General features: G+C 41.7%; 1 protein-coding gene across 2 annotated transcripts; it reads right to left on the bottom strand.

Annotated features, from left to right (window-relative positions):
* Nucleotides 1-1,854: 1,854 nt before the first annotated feature.
* On the bottom strand, nt 1,855-18,561 carry LOC308463010 (transmembrane protein 180-like). 2 transcript variants are annotated; one of them, XM_080981143.1, is made up of 7 exons: nt 18,429-18,561; nt 14,185-14,363; nt 9,574-10,305; nt 7,991-8,145; nt 6,922-7,005; nt 6,207-6,350; nt 1,855-3,065 (listed from the first exon to the last, which is right to left on the bottom strand). In XM_080981143.1, the coding sequence occupies exons 2-7, from the start codon at nt 14,335-14,337 to the stop codon at nt 2,942-2,944; spliced, it is 1,392 nt and encodes a 463-aa protein (XP_080837269.1). In that variant the 5' UTR covers nt 14,338-14,363; nt 18,429-18,561; the 3' UTR covers nt 1,855-2,941. The 2 variants fall into 2 exon arrangements, with proteins under 2 accessions (XP_080837269.1, XP_080837270.1); XM_080981144.1 differs by lacking the exon at nt 18,429-18,561 and adding an exon at nt 18,239-18,355.
* Between the last annotated feature and the right edge of the window lie 132 nt (nt 18,562-18,693).

Below are 18,693 nucleotides of genomic sequence, written 5' to 3'. Positions count from 1 at the left end.
GGCGCCCAGCCTTTCTGTCCGCCCTCTCGGCCAATCAGGGCGCGGCGCAGGGCAGCGCCTCTGGGGGCGCTGCTTTCAAAACGAGAGGCGGCACAATGGCCGCCGCTGCGGGGCGCACGCGCAGAGGGAGGGGGGAGGAGGGAGGCGAGGAGGAGGAGGAGGAAGGCGCCGCCACTTCCCAAGGCGGCCTTTCCTCGACACGGAGGCTGCGGTCACTCGGAGGCAGGAGGGTGGGCGAGGACGCCCCCTGCGGCACTGGGGCTCGGCTGTGACAACCAATGCTGAACGGGAATGGCCGATTGTACAGGAATAAGGGGTGCAGAGGACTAAAGGGGGTCGTGGGGTGGGTAAATAAAAGCCCAGATTTCGCACCCAGGAAGGCAGGAACGTAGCGCCGCGGATCGGGACCAGCGCACCATTTCGTTAGGCATCCCGTTTCCCCCAGTGGCCAAGCACACGTCCCTGGGAATCCCACAAAACGGGCAAGGAAGGTGGTGGCCCGTCTGCTATTGTCTTCAGAGTCTAATAAGCAGGAGTGACAAGAATATACCAAGAATACAAGAGGAGGCTGAAAAGATCGATCTAGTCCAGCATCCTTTCCCCCCAGTGGCCAAACTGGCCTCTGTGAGAAGGTGGTGGCTCTCCTCTGACCTTTGCAGTTCTATTTAGGTATGGTGGGTAATTGAGAGACCTTCATCCTCCCATGAATTTTGTCGGTTCTACCCACTTTTCCCACTCTCACTGATTTCCAAGCCCCGTTTGCTCAAATTCCAAATGTGTAGGGGTAGAACTGGGCTGTTTCTAATCGGTATGAGTGTGTGGTCTGTACATGCTCAAGAGAGCTCCCTCACCCATTGTTTTTTCACCTAAGAGGACCCAGCCTTCCTACAGAGATCTTGAGAACCCTGGCTCAAATAAAACAGCTGCTTCAGAAGAGTAGAAAGATGTGAGGGGAATTGCACTGCATTATGTTCAGTCACTTCATTATGGCTGGGGAAGGGTCATTGCTTAGTGCAGGGGTCAGCAACCTTTTTCAGCCATGGGCCGGTCCCTCAGACTATGTGGTGGGCTGGACTATATTTTTTTTGGGGGGGGGTGAATCAATTCCTATGCCCCACAAATAGCCCAGGCCAGATTGAGAATATGATTGGGCTGCATCTGGCCCATGGGCCTTAGGTTGCCTACCCCTGGCTTAGTGGTACAGCATCTACTTTGCATGCGGAAGGTCCGTTTCAATCCTTGGCATCGCCAGGTAGTGCTGGGGAAGATTCATAGCAACAGGGGCAGCATTCTTACCTTCTCACTTCCAGCCTGCTGGCTCCAGCACTAGATTTGGCAGTTAAACTGCCTTCAGATTCCCTCCTACCCACATCAGGATTGCAGCCTTAGAGGAGACTTTAAATGTACAGGGTGGAAGAGAGGCTGAATTAGAGATCCCTGCACTATCTGTCACTGTAGCTAATGAATGGGGTAAGAAATAGGCTAGAAAATGATACAATTCTCTTTTCTACAAGAAAACAAATCTGGGAAAGAGCCAAAAAACCCCACCTTAAACAGGCTAAGAAGTCTGTTCCTCCAATGTTGAATTAAGAACTGAGCTATAAAGGATTGGCTTAATAAAATAAAAGACTGCTTTATGAGAAATAAAAGTGCTACTATATATAATCTATTGGATAAAGAACAGGATGGTAGGATTTATTATGGCATAATTCGGACTTTGTAACATATCAAGTAGCATTAGTTTTTCATTAATCGCCATCTTTTCAAAAGATGAAAAATGGAAAAGGCTTTAACAGGGGCAAATCCAAAATGCTGCATTTAGCTACTTGACAATAAAGGAAATGTGACAGACAATTTCAAATAGTATATTTTAATGCAAGTTCCAAGGGCTATAGTACAGTTTTACATATGATTATCCCTCTTTGCATGGCATCAAGCAGCCAAGAAATCCAAAGCTTACGAGCCTATCACCCAGTAAATTTATTTTTCCCACAGTCCCATAAAGCCAGCAGTTTGATTTAATCACATTTATTATGCTTTGGAGACGCCCAAACACTTTTTCTTTCATTATCAAGTTTTCCCATCACAAGCCATAGGCTTCCGTGCAAGCTTCTCTGCCCTCCACTTCAGGCAGCCACCTGCATCTCCACCATGTGGATTAATTGGGTTTCCCACTATGCTGCATCAACTATACTGATCCCCCTCTGTCTCCCCCTTTTCCGTTGCCAATGACAATCTTCAGCACTACTTGTATGAGTATGTAAACATAAACATCAGTTCATGTTCTCTCCACAGCGCAGATATGCATGCCTCCCCCTCTAAATACTGCCAAAGCTTTCTTTGCTGAACAGACTGTACAAATTTATCCAATGTGCTCCAATGCTGTCATTGCCCTTCTTTCCAACCCCCTGCAAAGCTAAGGTATCCCATGTAGAGAAACCATGTTGTGTTTTGCAGACCATATACCAGTTTGGGGGAAAGAAATCTAACATACATTTTCCAATATTCCATGGGGGGAAATGACCTTGTTTTACTTGCAGCAAAGAGGTAGCATTTCACATTTTATGAGAGAGGGTGCTCAAATGCAGCTTCTTATGATTTATCATGGGCCCTTAGTTCTTCTAAAAAGAATGTCACGTTTATTGTTCACAGAATCACACCACACCATTATGCATTTATCTCTTAGGCGTCCAGTGAGGTAGTGGCATTTTGGTGTACTCAGTAAGTCTATGTGGTATCTCTAACCTGCGTACAGTTGAACTAGAAAGAGATATGGCATGATGATAAGGCACACACAAGATTTACAGATATAACAGAAAAGAATTTACTGGCTCAGGCTGCAGATGATCCCCCTGAATCAAGGAAGTCCAATGTTCTTGTTCATCTGACCTCTGTAAAAAAGAACAGTTGCGTTCCCGATCCACACATTTGCAATTCAATTTCAAAGTGTAAGGTGGCTATTCTGAATGGAAAAGGGTGTCCATGTCAGAATCTGTATAACTGCAATGCAAAGAGGAACCAGACAGATCATGTAGAACATGGCATCGTGGAGACCCAGAAACAAACTGGAAGAGAAGTAAGGTTGTTTTTTTAAATGTTCAGTTTTTTTCAGCAATCACTACAAAACAAAATTCATTGCAGTATATATTTATCAGAGTTGTGTTCCAGCACTTCAACAAGATCATGCTTAATTCAAATTAGGAAATCATCTATCCCCATCTGTATACATAAATTAAGTGGAATACCAATACTATATAAAATTTAACTTGTTTTATCTGATTATGAGAAATCAGTGGTGTTGAATGCGAATTTATTGAACAATGCCATTTAGACCCTATTTTACAGAAGCATTTTACCATTCTGTTTATATGCTGGGGTACCCAGAAGGGGCCTGAAAACTAGCACGTGTTGTGAACGGTCTTGTTCATTTTAACAATATTTCAGACAGGCTGTATGGTATTCTGTGGAGGTTTCTGGACATCTAAGGCTGATGCAACTATATTTAGGGCTACTTCAGCAAAGCGGTTTACAAAAAAAGAGAAAAAGTTACTACTTTCTCTATAACCCAATTTGCACTACAGTGGTACCTCAGGTTAAGTATTTACCGTATTTTTTGCTCCATAACACTCACTTTTTCCTCCTAGAAAGTAAGGGGAAATGTCTGTGCATGTTATGGAGCGAATGCCTACGGATGGCGGGGGGATCTGCTGCAGTCGTGAGCAGAGGATCCATGGTTCCCCTTCCTTCCCTCCTCCATGGCTCGCTTTGCTCGCTTTGAAACAGCAAAGCGGGAGAAGAGCCGCTGAATGGGGAGAAGAGAGGGACAGAGAGCCTGGTTACAAAGCACGGATCCACATGGATCCTCAGGATTTTTGCACTGGGTCACCCCAAATTCACCATCAGATCACATAGCATGTCCATGGCTACAGCTTGCACCAAAAAAATCACGCACCCACTGTTGCCCGGGGCCGCAAAAACGTGGTTACAAAGCATGGATCCACATGGATCCTAAGGATTTTTGCATTGGGCTACCCCAAACTCACCGTCAGATCACATGTCTGTGGCCACAGCATGAACCACAAAAATCATACATCCACTGTTTCGTTTAGAATATTTTTTTTCTTGTTTTCCTCCTCTAAAAACTATGTGCGTGTTATGGTTGGGTGCGTGTTATAGAGCGAAAAATACGGTAATTCATTCCGGAGGTCCGTACTTAACCTGAAACTGTACTTAACCTGAAGCACCACTTTAGCTAATGGGGCCTCCTGCTGCCACCGCGCCGCCGGAGCATGATTTCTGTTCTCATCCTGAAGCAAAGTTCTTAACCTGAAGCACTATTTCTTGGTTAGCGGAGTCTGTAACCTGAAGCGTATGTAACCCGAGGTACATATGTTAAACGAGGGTTTAAATAAACCTTAGTTAACAAACCATGCCTTAGCTGTACATCTGAACCCAGCAGTGTCTGAACTATAGTCTGTTCAGATAGTTTGTTTGTTGGCTTATTGCCTTAATTATGGCTTAGTGTTACCTGAAAACATGGGCACATACTTAATTATAGTTTAAGCATAATTTGTTTTGTCATCACCCACCAAGCAACAGAGACACAAGACAAGCTGCCCTGAGTACTCAGCTGCTCTCACTGGTCCATTTCCTGAAGCTGCTGCTGCACATTTTGTCTGGTAACAGGATCCTCTTCCTTTCCCAACTCTACCCTGTACCCCCTTCATAGCAGCAGTCTGAACTGGAGAGTTGAACACTTAAAAGCAATTTCTTTAAACTATTGCTTTGCAGATGTTTTGACTGCAGGATGATTAACTGTTATTGGTTGGTAAATGAATGAATGAATGATAAATTTGGTCAGCTTTTATATAAAAAAAATTAATCTGGATTTTTAAAAAGAAAAATAACAATAAATCCAAAGTTACACAAATAAACAGGACTTAGGTTTCCAAGGGGGGTCGTGTTACTCAGTCGGCATCTATTCATTACCTTCAATAAATCTTGTCAACTTTTCAAGGAAAATCACAGGCAGCAAATATTAATTCTTTAAAAAGTTTTGGAGATGGAAAAGGTTTGCATTTTAACACACCGAAATAAAAACATTAAGGACTGTTTTTATGGGAGTATGAATGAAATGCTGTTTTGAAACAGAGCAGGTGTTGAGTGAGAGGGGCTTCAAAATGAGCTTCTGTTCCTGACAGTGACTAGAACTCACAAATGAAAATATTTAAGTGTACATTAGTAAAAGCAAGTTTTTCAAACTTCCTATGAGAGATAGGGAAGTAGTAATAAAGTGGCTCCAACACAGGTTCTGATTACAAATCTAAAAGCATAAATGTACAGTAAAAAGTGGTTGTCAGTTGTGAATATAAAAACAGCTGTTACAAAATTGTTTTTTACAAGCTGCAAAGCTATACAGACATTTTTTTTTCTGGGGAAGGGAGGAAAGTGGTTCCTTGACGACTGCTGCAGAAGATCAGCACAAAGATTACCACACCTGACCAATGGAAAGTGACATAGTGAGGAAATGCCAGCAGTTGCCACAAAGGCTTGAAGGGTGTCCGATGGAGAGACAGTTGTGGGCTGGAACTAGGTGGGATGGAGGATGACAACACAAACCAGTTACTTTGATAGTCTGCAGAATGTTCTTTGGTTTAAGGGTGGTTTGTTCAATAAACCATGGTTTAAGAACAGTTTTGCGTGTCATGCGAACTGGACCTATGTGATCTGTCAGGTATGTTCATCCCGTTGCTGCAAACACAGGAAACACTGTTGCTATACTCAAATGAAGATCTAACCAAGTACAGACGAGACCAGGAACCTTTGGCCCTCCAGATGTTTTGGACTACAATTCCCATCATCCCTGACAACTGGTCCTGTTAGCTAGGGATCATGGGAGTTGTAGGCCAAAACATCTGGAGGGCCGCAGGTTGGGGATGCCTGGACTAGACTGATTGCAGGACAAACCTGCAAACTTTCATGTTCAAAAAGCACAAGTGAAAATTGCAATGCACTTAAGAGAATTTTTTTGTGAATACAGTAAAACAAAAATTATCTTCAACCATTGCAACTTTCCAGATAACATGTTTCAGAACACAAATTCTCAACAATTTAATTTCAGAATAAAAAAAGCTGTAATAGCCAAATAGACCAAAGGGTTCATCAGATTAAGACATCACCAGGGCAATTAATTGTCTCTTACTTACCTTGGGTCAAGGTGAGCAACCTTCCCATTCAGATTTGCATAACCAAATTGATTTAGTATGGTAACCACAAGCATAGGGGCTAAAGACTGGGCTGGTTTTGTAAACAAGGCATTTGTCCCAAAAACCATGGAGGAAAGTGGTAATCTGAAATGTTAAGCAATAATTTTAATAGACTGCAAGTGATTATTTAAATTGCAAATTGAATACTTCAGCAGAAAGTTATAGTCAAACACAGTCAAGCATTATATATGCTGGAATGTACCACTATTAGGATTATACTCAATTCTTCAATAGTAATACTAAGAATCTGTCAACTTCAGCTTTCCTCAGTTTCTCATTTTTCCAATCTTAAACTCCATTTTCTATACTTCAACTGCACCTTTTTTTGTTTAAAAGTCCTTATGAAAATCCATCAACTAATATATGTATCTTTGTATGCAATTTATAGGGATAATTTAATAAATTGGGGAAAATCAGGCTCCAAACTGCTCAACTCAAGGTCACTGACAAATTGTTTGGGTATTTATTTTTTGGGGGGGGGAGTGTAAAGCACTCCATACACTGAAAAGTGTTATAGAATGTATCAACAATAATTCTATGTAGTGTAATGAGCATGCTGAGTTGAGACTTTCCAATAATAACTGAAAAACAATTTAACATTTATTATCTACAATGAAAGTTTGCATATCATAAAAAGTAAACAAACCATGCTTACCTCCGTTTATGTTTCTTTAAATCTGCATCAACAATATCGGCCAAAGGCAAATTAAACAGACTGAAAGAAGCTTGAACAATGACCCTAAATAAATAAATAAATAAATAGAGAAGTGACTTAGATTTGAATTGCCTTGGACAAAGAAAAGTTAAATTTGGATATTTTTAGTACCATAAAATATTTCTATAGTGAACTACTACATAAATACATTAATAAAACAGCAAAGTTGAAAATAGGATATGAGGACCCAGAAGAATAAGGATTCTAGAAATTAATGATTAAGTTCCACTTCTGTTGAAAACTTAATCTCACTGTTAACTTGTCTCATTTTTCTAATAACACCTAAGAGATTTGGGGGGGATTAAGCAGCATATAAATCATTTAAATAAATAAGTAAATAAAATAATACATTCCAGATTTGAGAAACTAGAATAAGTGGTTCCCAATAGTCTCCAATTTAGGACAATTGCCATTACTTATAAAAAATGTAATCAATTCCAAATCATCTGTGACCCCATCTGCCTTAAAGAATCCCCAAATAACTACCAGTCATTTTCCTGATTAATGACATTACTGCTTGTACAGACAGTGACCATTTTTGGAGTTATGCATACTCCAGCAATGCACATTGGGGCTAGGAATGAAACCCTCCACATGCACTTAACGTAAGAGGACCTCTGCAACGAGACCTCGTGTTGGTGCCTCCATGACCCACACTACTTGAGGACCTTGGCTCCTTTAATACGTTTTTACCTTCCCCAGTGCTCAGGCACTACCATTTTATAACTCCACAATGCTATGGTAGAATAGTGTGGGAATTAAAACAGTGGTGCTAGTTCCTATGGCTGACATGGTTGGTGTGTAGGGGAAGAAAGGGAGAATCAAAAGGCTTGTCCTGGGCCCAGAACAGCACAGATGTGAGCAAGCCACCGCTATTGATTCCATCCATAATACATGGAGATCCTACTGAGGGCATCTTGCTTTCCCCTCTCCTCTACCCCCCACCCCTGGGCCACACGTGAAGTAGATCTCCCTGAATTGTCATGATCTTAAAACTAAAGTTACTTACATGTTTGCTGTAAGATAAATAGCCAATACGTGGTAGTGTTCTGGACCTACAATAAGCATGATAGCGGCAGCTATTGCTTCCAAGTAGAAGGAAAATAAGACCACTTTATAGTAACCAAATTTCTTCAACAAAGCTTGACTGATTAGCACAAGGCACTGAAATATAACAAAAATATTAAGCTACATTAATACAGTACTAAAACCCTGCCAAAGATATGGTAAATTATTTCTAACCAGAAAGAAAGCACCACAGGATACCCTGACCATCCAATCCTTCAAAAAAGGCAACATCAGCATTACATCACCAACATTTGAACATATGCCTTATAATAGCCAATCTCATTTGGATATCTATTTGGACAAATGACTGTCCAAAGGACTGGTGGGTTTTTAAATTGTTAATGGGAGCCGACGCTGTTCCTTTCTTGTTGTTCTATTTGCATTCTGAAAATAGCAATAAAAATAAAGTGGCATTTTAGATCGAGCCATATATATATATATACACACACACACACACACACACACACAGTTGCATTGTCTGGATTTTAATAATTATAAATCCACATCAAAATGTCCACTTGCAAATACATAGCTATTGTACTAGCTAAACAGCTCATTCGTGTATCCAGTGTAACATGCTAAGGACCCATCTATGCGCCTCAGCTTAATGTGGCTCATGAACCCCTTGTGTCTCTTAATTCCTCCTCATCCATGTGGTGTTCTCCTCCAACTACTGCTGTCCCACACTTTATCCTCCCTTCCCTATGAAATAGAAGCAGCTCTCCTATTCACATTTTCAAAGTACAGTGGCACCTCTGGATGCAAACAGGATCCGTTCCGGAGCCCTGTTCACATCCTGAGCAGAACGCAACCCCCGTCTGCAGGTCGCGATTCGCCGCTTCTGCGCATGACATCATTTTGAGTGCGCATGCGCGAGCAGTGAAACCCGGAAGTAACCCATTTCGTTACTTCCAGGTCGCCGTGGGACGCAACCTGAAAATATTTAACCTGAAACTACTTTAACCCGAGGTATGACTGTATAGGGAATCTCCGAATTTAGTGAGGGGGAAATGTGGAAGAGAAGAACAAAGGAAAAAACAGTACTAATGAATAGGAAAAAATGAAAGGAAATCAGTAAGTAAAATATGTTGCCCTCCACCCTGAATAGTAAAGAGGCCATTTGTTATTAAATTCCCCTGCCCTTGAGAGGCCAGCCTTATCATTTGAGAACTACTGCTCCAGGTTCAACACCATAGATTTACCTGGCTTTCAGAAAATGTGATCCCTCACAATTTTTAATCCCATACTTGTTCTTAACAGGTTTTTACCAACTTTTTTTTTTAAAGTACCAAAAAGCATACAAACAGACACTGAAGAGCCAGCTTCCCCTTTAGTCAAACCGTATGTGCATCAGTTGAATTCCTTTGGGAGAAATCAGTAGCACCAAAGGTTAGTTTTGCAGTATAAAGGTTTTCTGCAAGGTAATGCATAATTATTCTTGGCAATCAGTGTAAGCAAATAAATCTGCTGAGAACCAGCATATTTTTGTCTTAAGAGAAAAGAACAAAAGGTTTCTCTGCCTACCTGAGGACAAATAAAACCTGCCCCATACATGATACTTCTGATAGATGATGATAGAACGTCCTTAGGGATGAGGTTATCTGCAAAGATCATCATGAAATTGTTGCAGAAGGCCAAGTGGAAGACTTGAAAGAAGTTCATGGTCACAAAAAGCAAAAAGTTTTTCTGAGTCATGATCTGTTTTGTCAACAAAATCACAGAGGACCAAGAGAGAGAGCTCTCAGCATTTTCCTCAAATTCCTCCATTAGAGTTTCTTTTTGTTCATACTGAGTGGTGCTATACATTCCAGTGTAGCACATGCAAGCAGTGGCGACTGCTCCTACCAGAACAGCAAATGCTTGAAAATAGGTGAAGTTCTCCATGTTATCTGAAATTAAGCCACAGAAAAGGATGCTGGTGGAGCCAACCAAGGTCGCCACTTGATTATACTTAATAAGCTGGAGCCTATTTTCGTGTCTAGTTGAAATTTCTGCAAAGAGGGCACACTGTGCTAGCAAGACGAACGTAAGCAGGCCATCGAAAGCGCACAAAGCAACGATAAGATGAAGTCCGCTAAGCCAGTCACCTTCTTCATATTGTTTCCAAGGAAACCAAGGAAGAAGAAAGGCCAAAGCATACAAGGGAGCTCCATACAAAATGGAAAACTGACGCCTGGAGCAGCATGGCACTTTGGAGTTGTCTTGAATATAGCCAAAGAGAGGGTCGTTAATGGCATTCCAGATCATAAAAACAACCTGAGTAAAATAAAATAAAAAGAACACCAGTTTGTTTGTTTATTTACAAACATTTGCACCACTTTTCATGGCTCAGCAGAAATCGCATAGTAGCTTGTACAACTGAAAACGTATCGTATCAATAAAAATATAACATGAATTATAAAATGAAAAAGTTTAAAACCAGTAAATAATTGACAAATCAACACTAGTAACGTAAAGAAAAGAAAAGAAAACGCGATTGGAACGGGGGCAATTTAAATCTCAGGAGAAAATGTTGCACTCATTCTATTTGTCTCTTAACCTTCATCCAAGAAGCCTGGATATCCCTCACTCCTTTTGCCCTTACTACAAGCCTAACTTAGGTTAAGAGATAACGACTGGTCCAAGATCACCCAATGAGCTTTATTCTTGAGTTGAGTAGAGATGGGAAACTGGGGCTTAGGGATGCCTAAGAAAATAATTTTCTAGTGTCTGTTCTGATGGCAGCTGCTGAGGAGAACTTCCACAAAAGTCAAGATGTGGGTGTGTGCCATCCTGTTTGCTGCATTTGCACATATAATTAAAAACACTGATTCCAAACATCATCATCATTATTATTATTATTATTATTATTACCCCACCTTTTTTCTTGACATGGACTCAAGGTGGCTTATTGATATAAATAAGAACTAAAAACATAGAAAAACAATTATCTATACACCTATACAGACACAGACAGTGTTAGAAACTAAGATATGAAAGCTAGGAGCTAAATGGCACCTTAAACCTAGGTTATGGGCACTGCAATGGCATGTCTAGGAGAACTTTTTTAGTAACAAGAATACAAAGCTGAAAATGAATGAACTGCAGCTAAAATCTGGGGGAAAAAGCTGTATTTCCCCTGCCCACCCCCCTTATAGTCTTATGAGAGAGTCCCTTCTGCAGTCTTCAGAGTGGCTAGAAGTGGGGAGGCAGAAAAAAGGTCCTCCTTTCCTTCCAGTAGTGGCAGTTTTAATCTCAACTCTTGGGCACAGTACTGTGCCTAGAGCTCAGAAACTGCTCATATTAATGAAATTCCGTCACAAAACGTGCCTGGAATAATGGGAGTTTCAAATGCTGCACAGAGACACATCCCCACGCACCCACTGTACAATTAAGTACAATAAAAACAGCATAGCACCAGCCCTTTCATTAAAAGCAGTCAGTACACAAAAACATGTTGGAATAGGAAAGAGAGAGCCAGTCTAACTTCTCTAGGGAGGGAGTTTTAAAGTCTGGGAGAAGCCACCAAGAAGGCCCTCTCCCATGTCCCTAATTTACATTGAAATACATTATGAATAAAGTATTGGAAATAGGAAAAGTACCAGAAACTTGGAAAGGGGCCTATATCACCTTCATACCTAAAGATGACAAACCCTAAAAAAACTCACCCGATTTCATTACTAAACTGCGATTATAAAATGTTTGCAGCAATATTGGCCAACAGGCTTAAAAAAATTATGAGCGATCTAATACATGAGGACCAAGGAGTCTTTCTTCCTGGCAGACGGTTAAAAGACAATGTTAGAAATATAATTAACATAATAGAATTCTTAGAAGTCCGTAACGAAAAACAGGCAGTGTTGATATTCTTAGATACGGAGAAAGCGTTTGACAACATGACTTGGCTATTTATGAAAAGCGTTTTGAGGGAAGTGGACCTGGGGGAAACCTTCCTAAAGGCCATAGAAGCAATATATACTGAACAACGTGCAAATATTATTGTAAGTAATACAACAACTGAGGGGTGTGTAGGGTTATGAAAGGAAGCATACAAGGATGCCTGTTGTCTCCGTTATTGTTTATTTTGATTTTGAAGGTATTCACATAAAATATAAGGAATAATGACAAAATAAGGGGCATAAGAGCGGGCCAACAAAATTACAAGTTAAAAGCATATGTTGATGGGTCTTTTCTTGACTCTGGAAAGCCCACTGGAAAATATACCAGTGGTACATGAGGAAATACAGTGGTACCTCGGGTTACATATGCTTCAGGTTACAGACTCCACTAACCCAGAAATATTACCTCAGGTTAAGAACTTTGCTTCAGGATGAGAACAGAAATCGTGTTCTGGCAGTGTGGCAACAGCAGGAGGCCCCATTAGCTAAAGTGGTGCTTCAGGTTAAGAACAGTTTCAGGTTAAGAACGGACCTCCAGAACGAATTAAGTACTTAACCCGAGGTACCACTGTACAATGAAAATATTTGTATGTATCTTTCAAAGGTACATACATAACAATATAAAAATACAATTACCATATTTATTGCTCTATAAGACACACCAGACCATAAGACGCACCTAGGTTTTGGAGGAACAAAACAAGAAAAAAATATTCTGAATCCCAGAAGCCAGAACAGCAAGAGGGATCACTGCGCAGCGAAAGCAGTGATCCTCCTTGCTGTTCTGGCTTCTGGGATAGCTGCGCAGCCTGCATTCGCTCCATAGACGCACACACATTTCCCCTTACTTTTTAGGAGGGAAAAAGTGAGTTTTATAGAGCAAAAAATACAGTACCTAAAACAGCAGCATTAAATAAAATTCCAACTAAAATTTATAATTTATTAACCACATTCCTCATTTGTCGCAAGGCAATGTCAGTAATAGTTTATTTTTTATATTTTTTTATCATAAACATATGTACAAGGTGTTATGTATTCAGTGATCTGTGTTGGCCTGAGCTTGAGTTTTGGACTAAGGATTATGAGCCCCCGTGTTCTGATTCAATACATGATATCCAATCACAGAACATTTCAGGATCCACCGGTTGCACTGAGCCTCAACCCAGCTGTAGTACCAATCCGCATGAAGGCTTGGCGGGTGCCATTCGCCCTGAAGCCCAAGATCGATGCAGAGCTGGATCACCTCATTGAACAAGGGCTCCTCGAGCCAGTTCTACACACTTGATGGGAGACCCCAATTGTCATTTCCCTTAAGTGCACCCTCAACAAGGCATATCAACAATTCTCGGCTGACGAGGCCACCTCTGAGGCCCACACCACTGAATACATAACACAAACTAACACATAACCATACAAACAGTAATGAATTACAGTAGTGTCCTTGATTTCTTTTAGGAAAGCCATAAAACTTTTATTTTCCAACCAGCTTTTCATTTAGTCGAATTAGGATAGCTAGTATCCTGAGCTGGCAATGAGGGAGCAGACAGTGGTGTTTTATATGGTTTAATCTGCTGCTGGTTTGTTTTTATTGATTAAAATAACGTATTCATTTCAATTGTGCTGGTAATTACCGTCTTTTTCGCCCTATAGGACGCACTTTTTCCCCTCCAAAAATGAAGGGGAAATGTGTGTGCGTCCTATGGGGCGAATGCAGGCTTTCGCTGAAGCCTAGAGAGCGAGAGGCGTCGGTGCGCACCGACCCCTCTCGCTCTCCAGGCTTCAGGAAGCTATCCGCAAGCCTCGCGTGCCTGGCGGGAGGTCCCACCGGGCGCGCGAGGCTTGAAGCGGCAGCCTGCAGCCCAAAGCAGGGGGCCAGCTGCGGAGCCCGCCCTTTGCTTCGGGCAGATGTCCATAAGCCTCGCGCGCAAGTCTTGGGGCGGCAGCCTGTTCTGGGGGCTGGGGAATCTCAGGCTTCCCCCGTGCCAGCCCCCGCGCCTGGGGGGGAAATAATTTTTTTCCCTTTATTTCCCCCCCCCCCCAAAAAAACTAGGTGCATCCTATGGGGCGAAAAATACGGTATTAATGGTTTCATTGTTTTGCTGTGACTTTTTTTACTGCATGCTGCCTTGGGAGGACTTGAAAAGCAGTATAGAAATTGCTTACATTAAATAAAAGACACTGCTAATTCTGTATTCTAAATAATGACCTGGGAAACACCCCCAAACAACAGAAAAACTAATGTTGGCATTGACTGTACCTGTGCTTGATGGAATGCTGCTTCAGATATCTTGTATTTGTTTAAAAAGAGTTTAACATAATAAAAATTAAATATGCTGTTCATCATCCCAGCACCTAAAGTCGTCATTGAGTATGCCAGGGCATTTGGATGAATTCTTGAAAAAAACTTCATTTTTCCACAGTGGTATTTTTCTTCCCCTAGGAGGTAAATAATAATATGATAAAACAGTTACAGACTGTTACAGTTCCAGTTTTTGCCTTCGGATGTGTTATACTGCATAGATTTTTGTAGTTTCATTCCAATGAAAAGTTGGATAATTTTCTGGCATTTGCATATTTGTGCAATGTTTGTAGGACTGTGAGGAGGAAAACAGCAAACAACAAAATCACAATACTGGAAGCAACACTATAGTATATGGCACATGACTGGACACTTTATTATATGAAACAGAAAGGCAAATTGCAGATTATCTAAAGCATTTACATAGAACAACAGAATTTTAGAGTTGGAAATCAGCTTGCAGATCATATACCTCAAGCCTGCTGCTCATGTTAAATGACTTGAAAAGGGAATTAGACAAATCCATAGCAGGTAAGCCTATGGGTAACTACAGGCTATGTGCAATTCCATTGTCTCTATGTAAATACTAGTGCTGGGAATCCCAAGTGGGGAGAGTACTGCTGTATTCAAGTCCCCTTTGGAAGCTTCCCAGAGACATTTGGCTGGCCACTGTGAGAACAAGATGCTGGACGAAATGGGCCTTTGGTCTGATCCAGCAGGGCTCTTTTGTTCAGTTTAAAACTATAGCGTCACAAATGGCTCTGCTTCAGGGATAGAGGACCCAAGGAGCTCCAGATGATAGAGAACAACTCTCATTATCCTTTACCATGGTCCTGCCAGCTAAAGCAATTGGGAGTAGTCAAACAACTTGTGGAGAGTCTATCCCTGTTCTGCTGCTGAATAGTTGCACCTAATAAACTGAAACACTTTTGTGTGATCTGCTGCTGTATGGAAGAGAGTTTTCCATTTTTATTTGCAAATTTAACTGTGAGCATTACCACATTTCCAATGCAGCTTTAAGAGGGAAGTCACTGTTAGATATGGATTCATATTCTGAGTCTATTAACCACGATTTTGTAAAAAATAAGAAATGCCCTTTAGGAATAATTTTGTCATGAGATGGATGTGTATATGCCTGCACACAAGGAGTGAACAGAAGAAAGGTACAAGGCAAAATTAAAGTGATGGAATATATACATAGTATTTTTTAAATCTTAAGCTTTACATTTGGTTTTTTGCAGTTGCCAAAATTTGATTATTTTGAAAGTTACAAAGATGAACACTCCAAATCTAGTAAAAAAAACTGTTTTTATTTTTCCTGGTTAATATCCGTAAATGCAAAATGCCTTCCATGGATTAAGATGAATATTGTCAGAGGACATAAATCTATGTGTGATTAGTGGCTTTGCATGATCCACAAGAGGGCAACATTTTCTCATCTATTTATCCTTGTCTCACACTGTGATAAATATTTTGCCCTCACAGCTTCCACTTTACAATTGACAAGAACAGGATCAAACCCTTCTATACCATATCTGTGTAGTTAAATGCTTTCTGGTGGTAGTCTCTTCAGTAATGTCTCCCAGTAAAAAAATAATAATCATGGAAGGTGAAACTAAAAGGGGAACGCCTCTCCCTCTCTCTCACACCACCTATCTGGGGCAGTGGGTGGGGGAGAAGATGGAGTAACAATATATCTTTTTTTAGGATACTGTAACAAAAACTGGGATACTGAATCCACCTGAACCATAAAACAAACTGTTAGAAATGCTTGAATAGAATGGTGAAACAGCAATCTAAAAACAGTTAATCGGATGGCAAAGGTGACCTTTATCAATATTTAGCTCCAACAGATGAAGTAGACATATAATGACATTGATTAAAGTAAATCGATTCCTCCATTTAAACAGATGCCTGAGGTAAGCATGAATGGCATTATAATCAACACAAGGAACAGTGATCACTAGTCAGGTTTTCTCTGTAACCTCCATTATACTCAAACTCTGTCTGTTGATGATGCCACAGTATGTATTGTATAAAACAAGGCTTGTATAAAAAGTATGAATAGCAGAAACCTCCAACGTCACTGGAAAGATGAAGGAACTCTACTTAAAGCTATTTACATATGGCAGAAAAGTCCTGAATAGTTCAAATAATTTCATCAGGAAAAAGCAATTTAAATATAAAAACTGAAGAATGCAATTATTTGAAGGTGACCTCTAATCCAGTAAAAGCTTATGATTCAAACACATTCCCCAGTTTTTGAAATGCCAATTTTTTGTTGCTGTTTCTGCTGTAAGGAGGCGTGGCTGCCCCCTCAGAATAAAAAGGTTGCTGTTAACCTTTAAATACAGGGGCGGTGGGAGCTGCGGCCCTTCAGAAACTGTTGGGACTCCAGCTCCTCTATCAGCCCCAACCAGCACAGCCAATGGTCAGGAATTATGGGAACTGTAATCAAACAACACCTGAAGGTACAAAGGTTGCCCATTAATAGCTGCATACAAGAGGAAAGCTTGACAGGTGCAGCTTGTCCTGCCGTGATTCCCTGTTCTACTCAATTATCAAAGATACAGGAGGCCCCTCTCCTTTTCTCCTTTAATATGGCTACCCTGATTCACAAGCTGTCTCTAACAAAAGGGACAGTTGTTTTATGAATCTTGCAGTACCTTAAAACTTAACATTTATTGTAGCAGCAGTGAACATAAGAACTGCTGCGTCAGGCCAGGATCCTGTTTCTCACAGTGGCCCACAAGACGCCTGTGGGAAGATGTAGTCGCTTCACTGTTCCGATACCCATCCTAAAGAGACTCCATTTTCTCCATTTGGAGAACTGTTCACTATTGCCAACTCTTTACTCTCTGTAACTTAAAATCTATTTGTGATCTACAAGTGGGACTTGACAGTCCATTTCAAAAAGCAATTACAGTAATTGTATTGTTACACACCTCCCCAATCTCCAAGCTGTGTGATATCCCAAGGGTTCCAGGGTCTGGAAATGAGGAAAAGCAGGGACTGTGGTGTCTTTATGATATATGGTTTATTTATACGTATATACAACCTGAGCCTGAAATGGAGGGCTCCCAGCATTACACTCCAAGAGGTTATGGCTTCTCCCATAGCCACAACAGCCTAGGATTAAAAAAGACACCAGCCAAGGCTCGCCCTTTCTCCATCTTGCCACACTTTACAGACTGCAACTATTCCGTCTCAGCTAACTATCTCGGAGTTCTGGGTGTGGCTCTGCCTGTTTGCTGGCTGGCCCAGAGTCTTGTCTCTCTTACATTTCTAATGGCCGTTGCCTTTCCTTTGTCTTTAACTAATTTCCCAGGTGGTTTCCTGACCTGGAAGCTGGTTTGGCCTGTATTTTAATATTGCTAACTCCACTGTCTGTCAGCCTTTTTAACACTCCAAGCACTGATTAAGTTCTAACACCTATCAAACTCAGGAATTTAGGAGAACCAGGCACCCACAATTCAAAACAGCATTATCTGGCTACTTCAACGAAAGCAATCTATTTTGTATTTCTATCATAAGGCTGTTTGTTTCTGAAAATACAACACTCTTGTTTTTCTTCCATTTCTGAAGCTCCAGTGCTGAGTTGCTTTAAAACCTCTATGAACATTTTTAAACAGAGCTCCTCTGGCCTTGTTTTTAAGCTGCTCTTTTGTTAACAGGCTTTGAGAATTTTGTTGTGTGAGCCACCTTGTGACGACTAGGCCCTAAATGTATTTATTTAAATCTTAATTTACGAGGGAGTAAAGCCCTACTGGGACTTACTTCCGACTAAACAGGTACAAGAGGACACCACATATCCTCCTCAAACATTTTATAATGCAATTTTAGTTAGGTCCTCTCCAAAAATATAATATGTGACGAGGTTGTTGGGGTTTTTTTTGGGGGGGGGTTGCAAGGCTTATTTCCTCAACGGTATTTGATAAGAGAGCCCTACTCCGGAGCCCGACCAAAGGCGTCCATTTCCCCCACAGCTCTGAAAACCACACGAAATCCTTACCCGACGGTAAGCCGCACCGTGGTGCACGCGGTCTACTCGCAGGTAAGGCTGCACAGCATCGCCCCCCCTCAAGCCCACCGCGCCCGGACCCCGCCTGCCCGTCCTCCCTAGCAACCCGCTTCGCGCGCGCCTCGTAGCAACCACCCCAACCCGACCCTCCTCCTCCCCCCTCCGACCCGCGTATACTAACCAAGCCTTCGCGCTTGGGCCGCTCAGAAATACTCGGAGGGCGGGTCTTCGCCTTCGAGCCTGGCCCCTCCTTTTCCACCCCATTGGCCAAACCGGGAGCGGCCCGCACGGGATAAGCCAGAGGAGCCGCGGACGCCGGCCCGCCATTGGCTCTTCTCAGGGTGGGCTCCGGCTGACTCCGTGTTTTGAATCGCTACCGCCCCAGCCTCTTGCCACGTTGCTCTGCTAACAGCCGCCCGTCTCCTTGTTCGGCGTCCTTCCCCCCC

This window comes from Podarcis pityusensis, assembly GCF_964106645.2.
Source record: "Podarcis pityusensis genome assembly, chromosome: 14".
Taxonomy (NCBI): Eukaryota; Metazoa; Chordata; class Lepidosauria; order Squamata; family Lacertidae; genus Podarcis; species Podarcis pityusensis.
The sequence above is the reverse complement of the archived record's forward strand: the minus strand, read 5'-3'. Positions and strand labels throughout refer to the sequence as shown.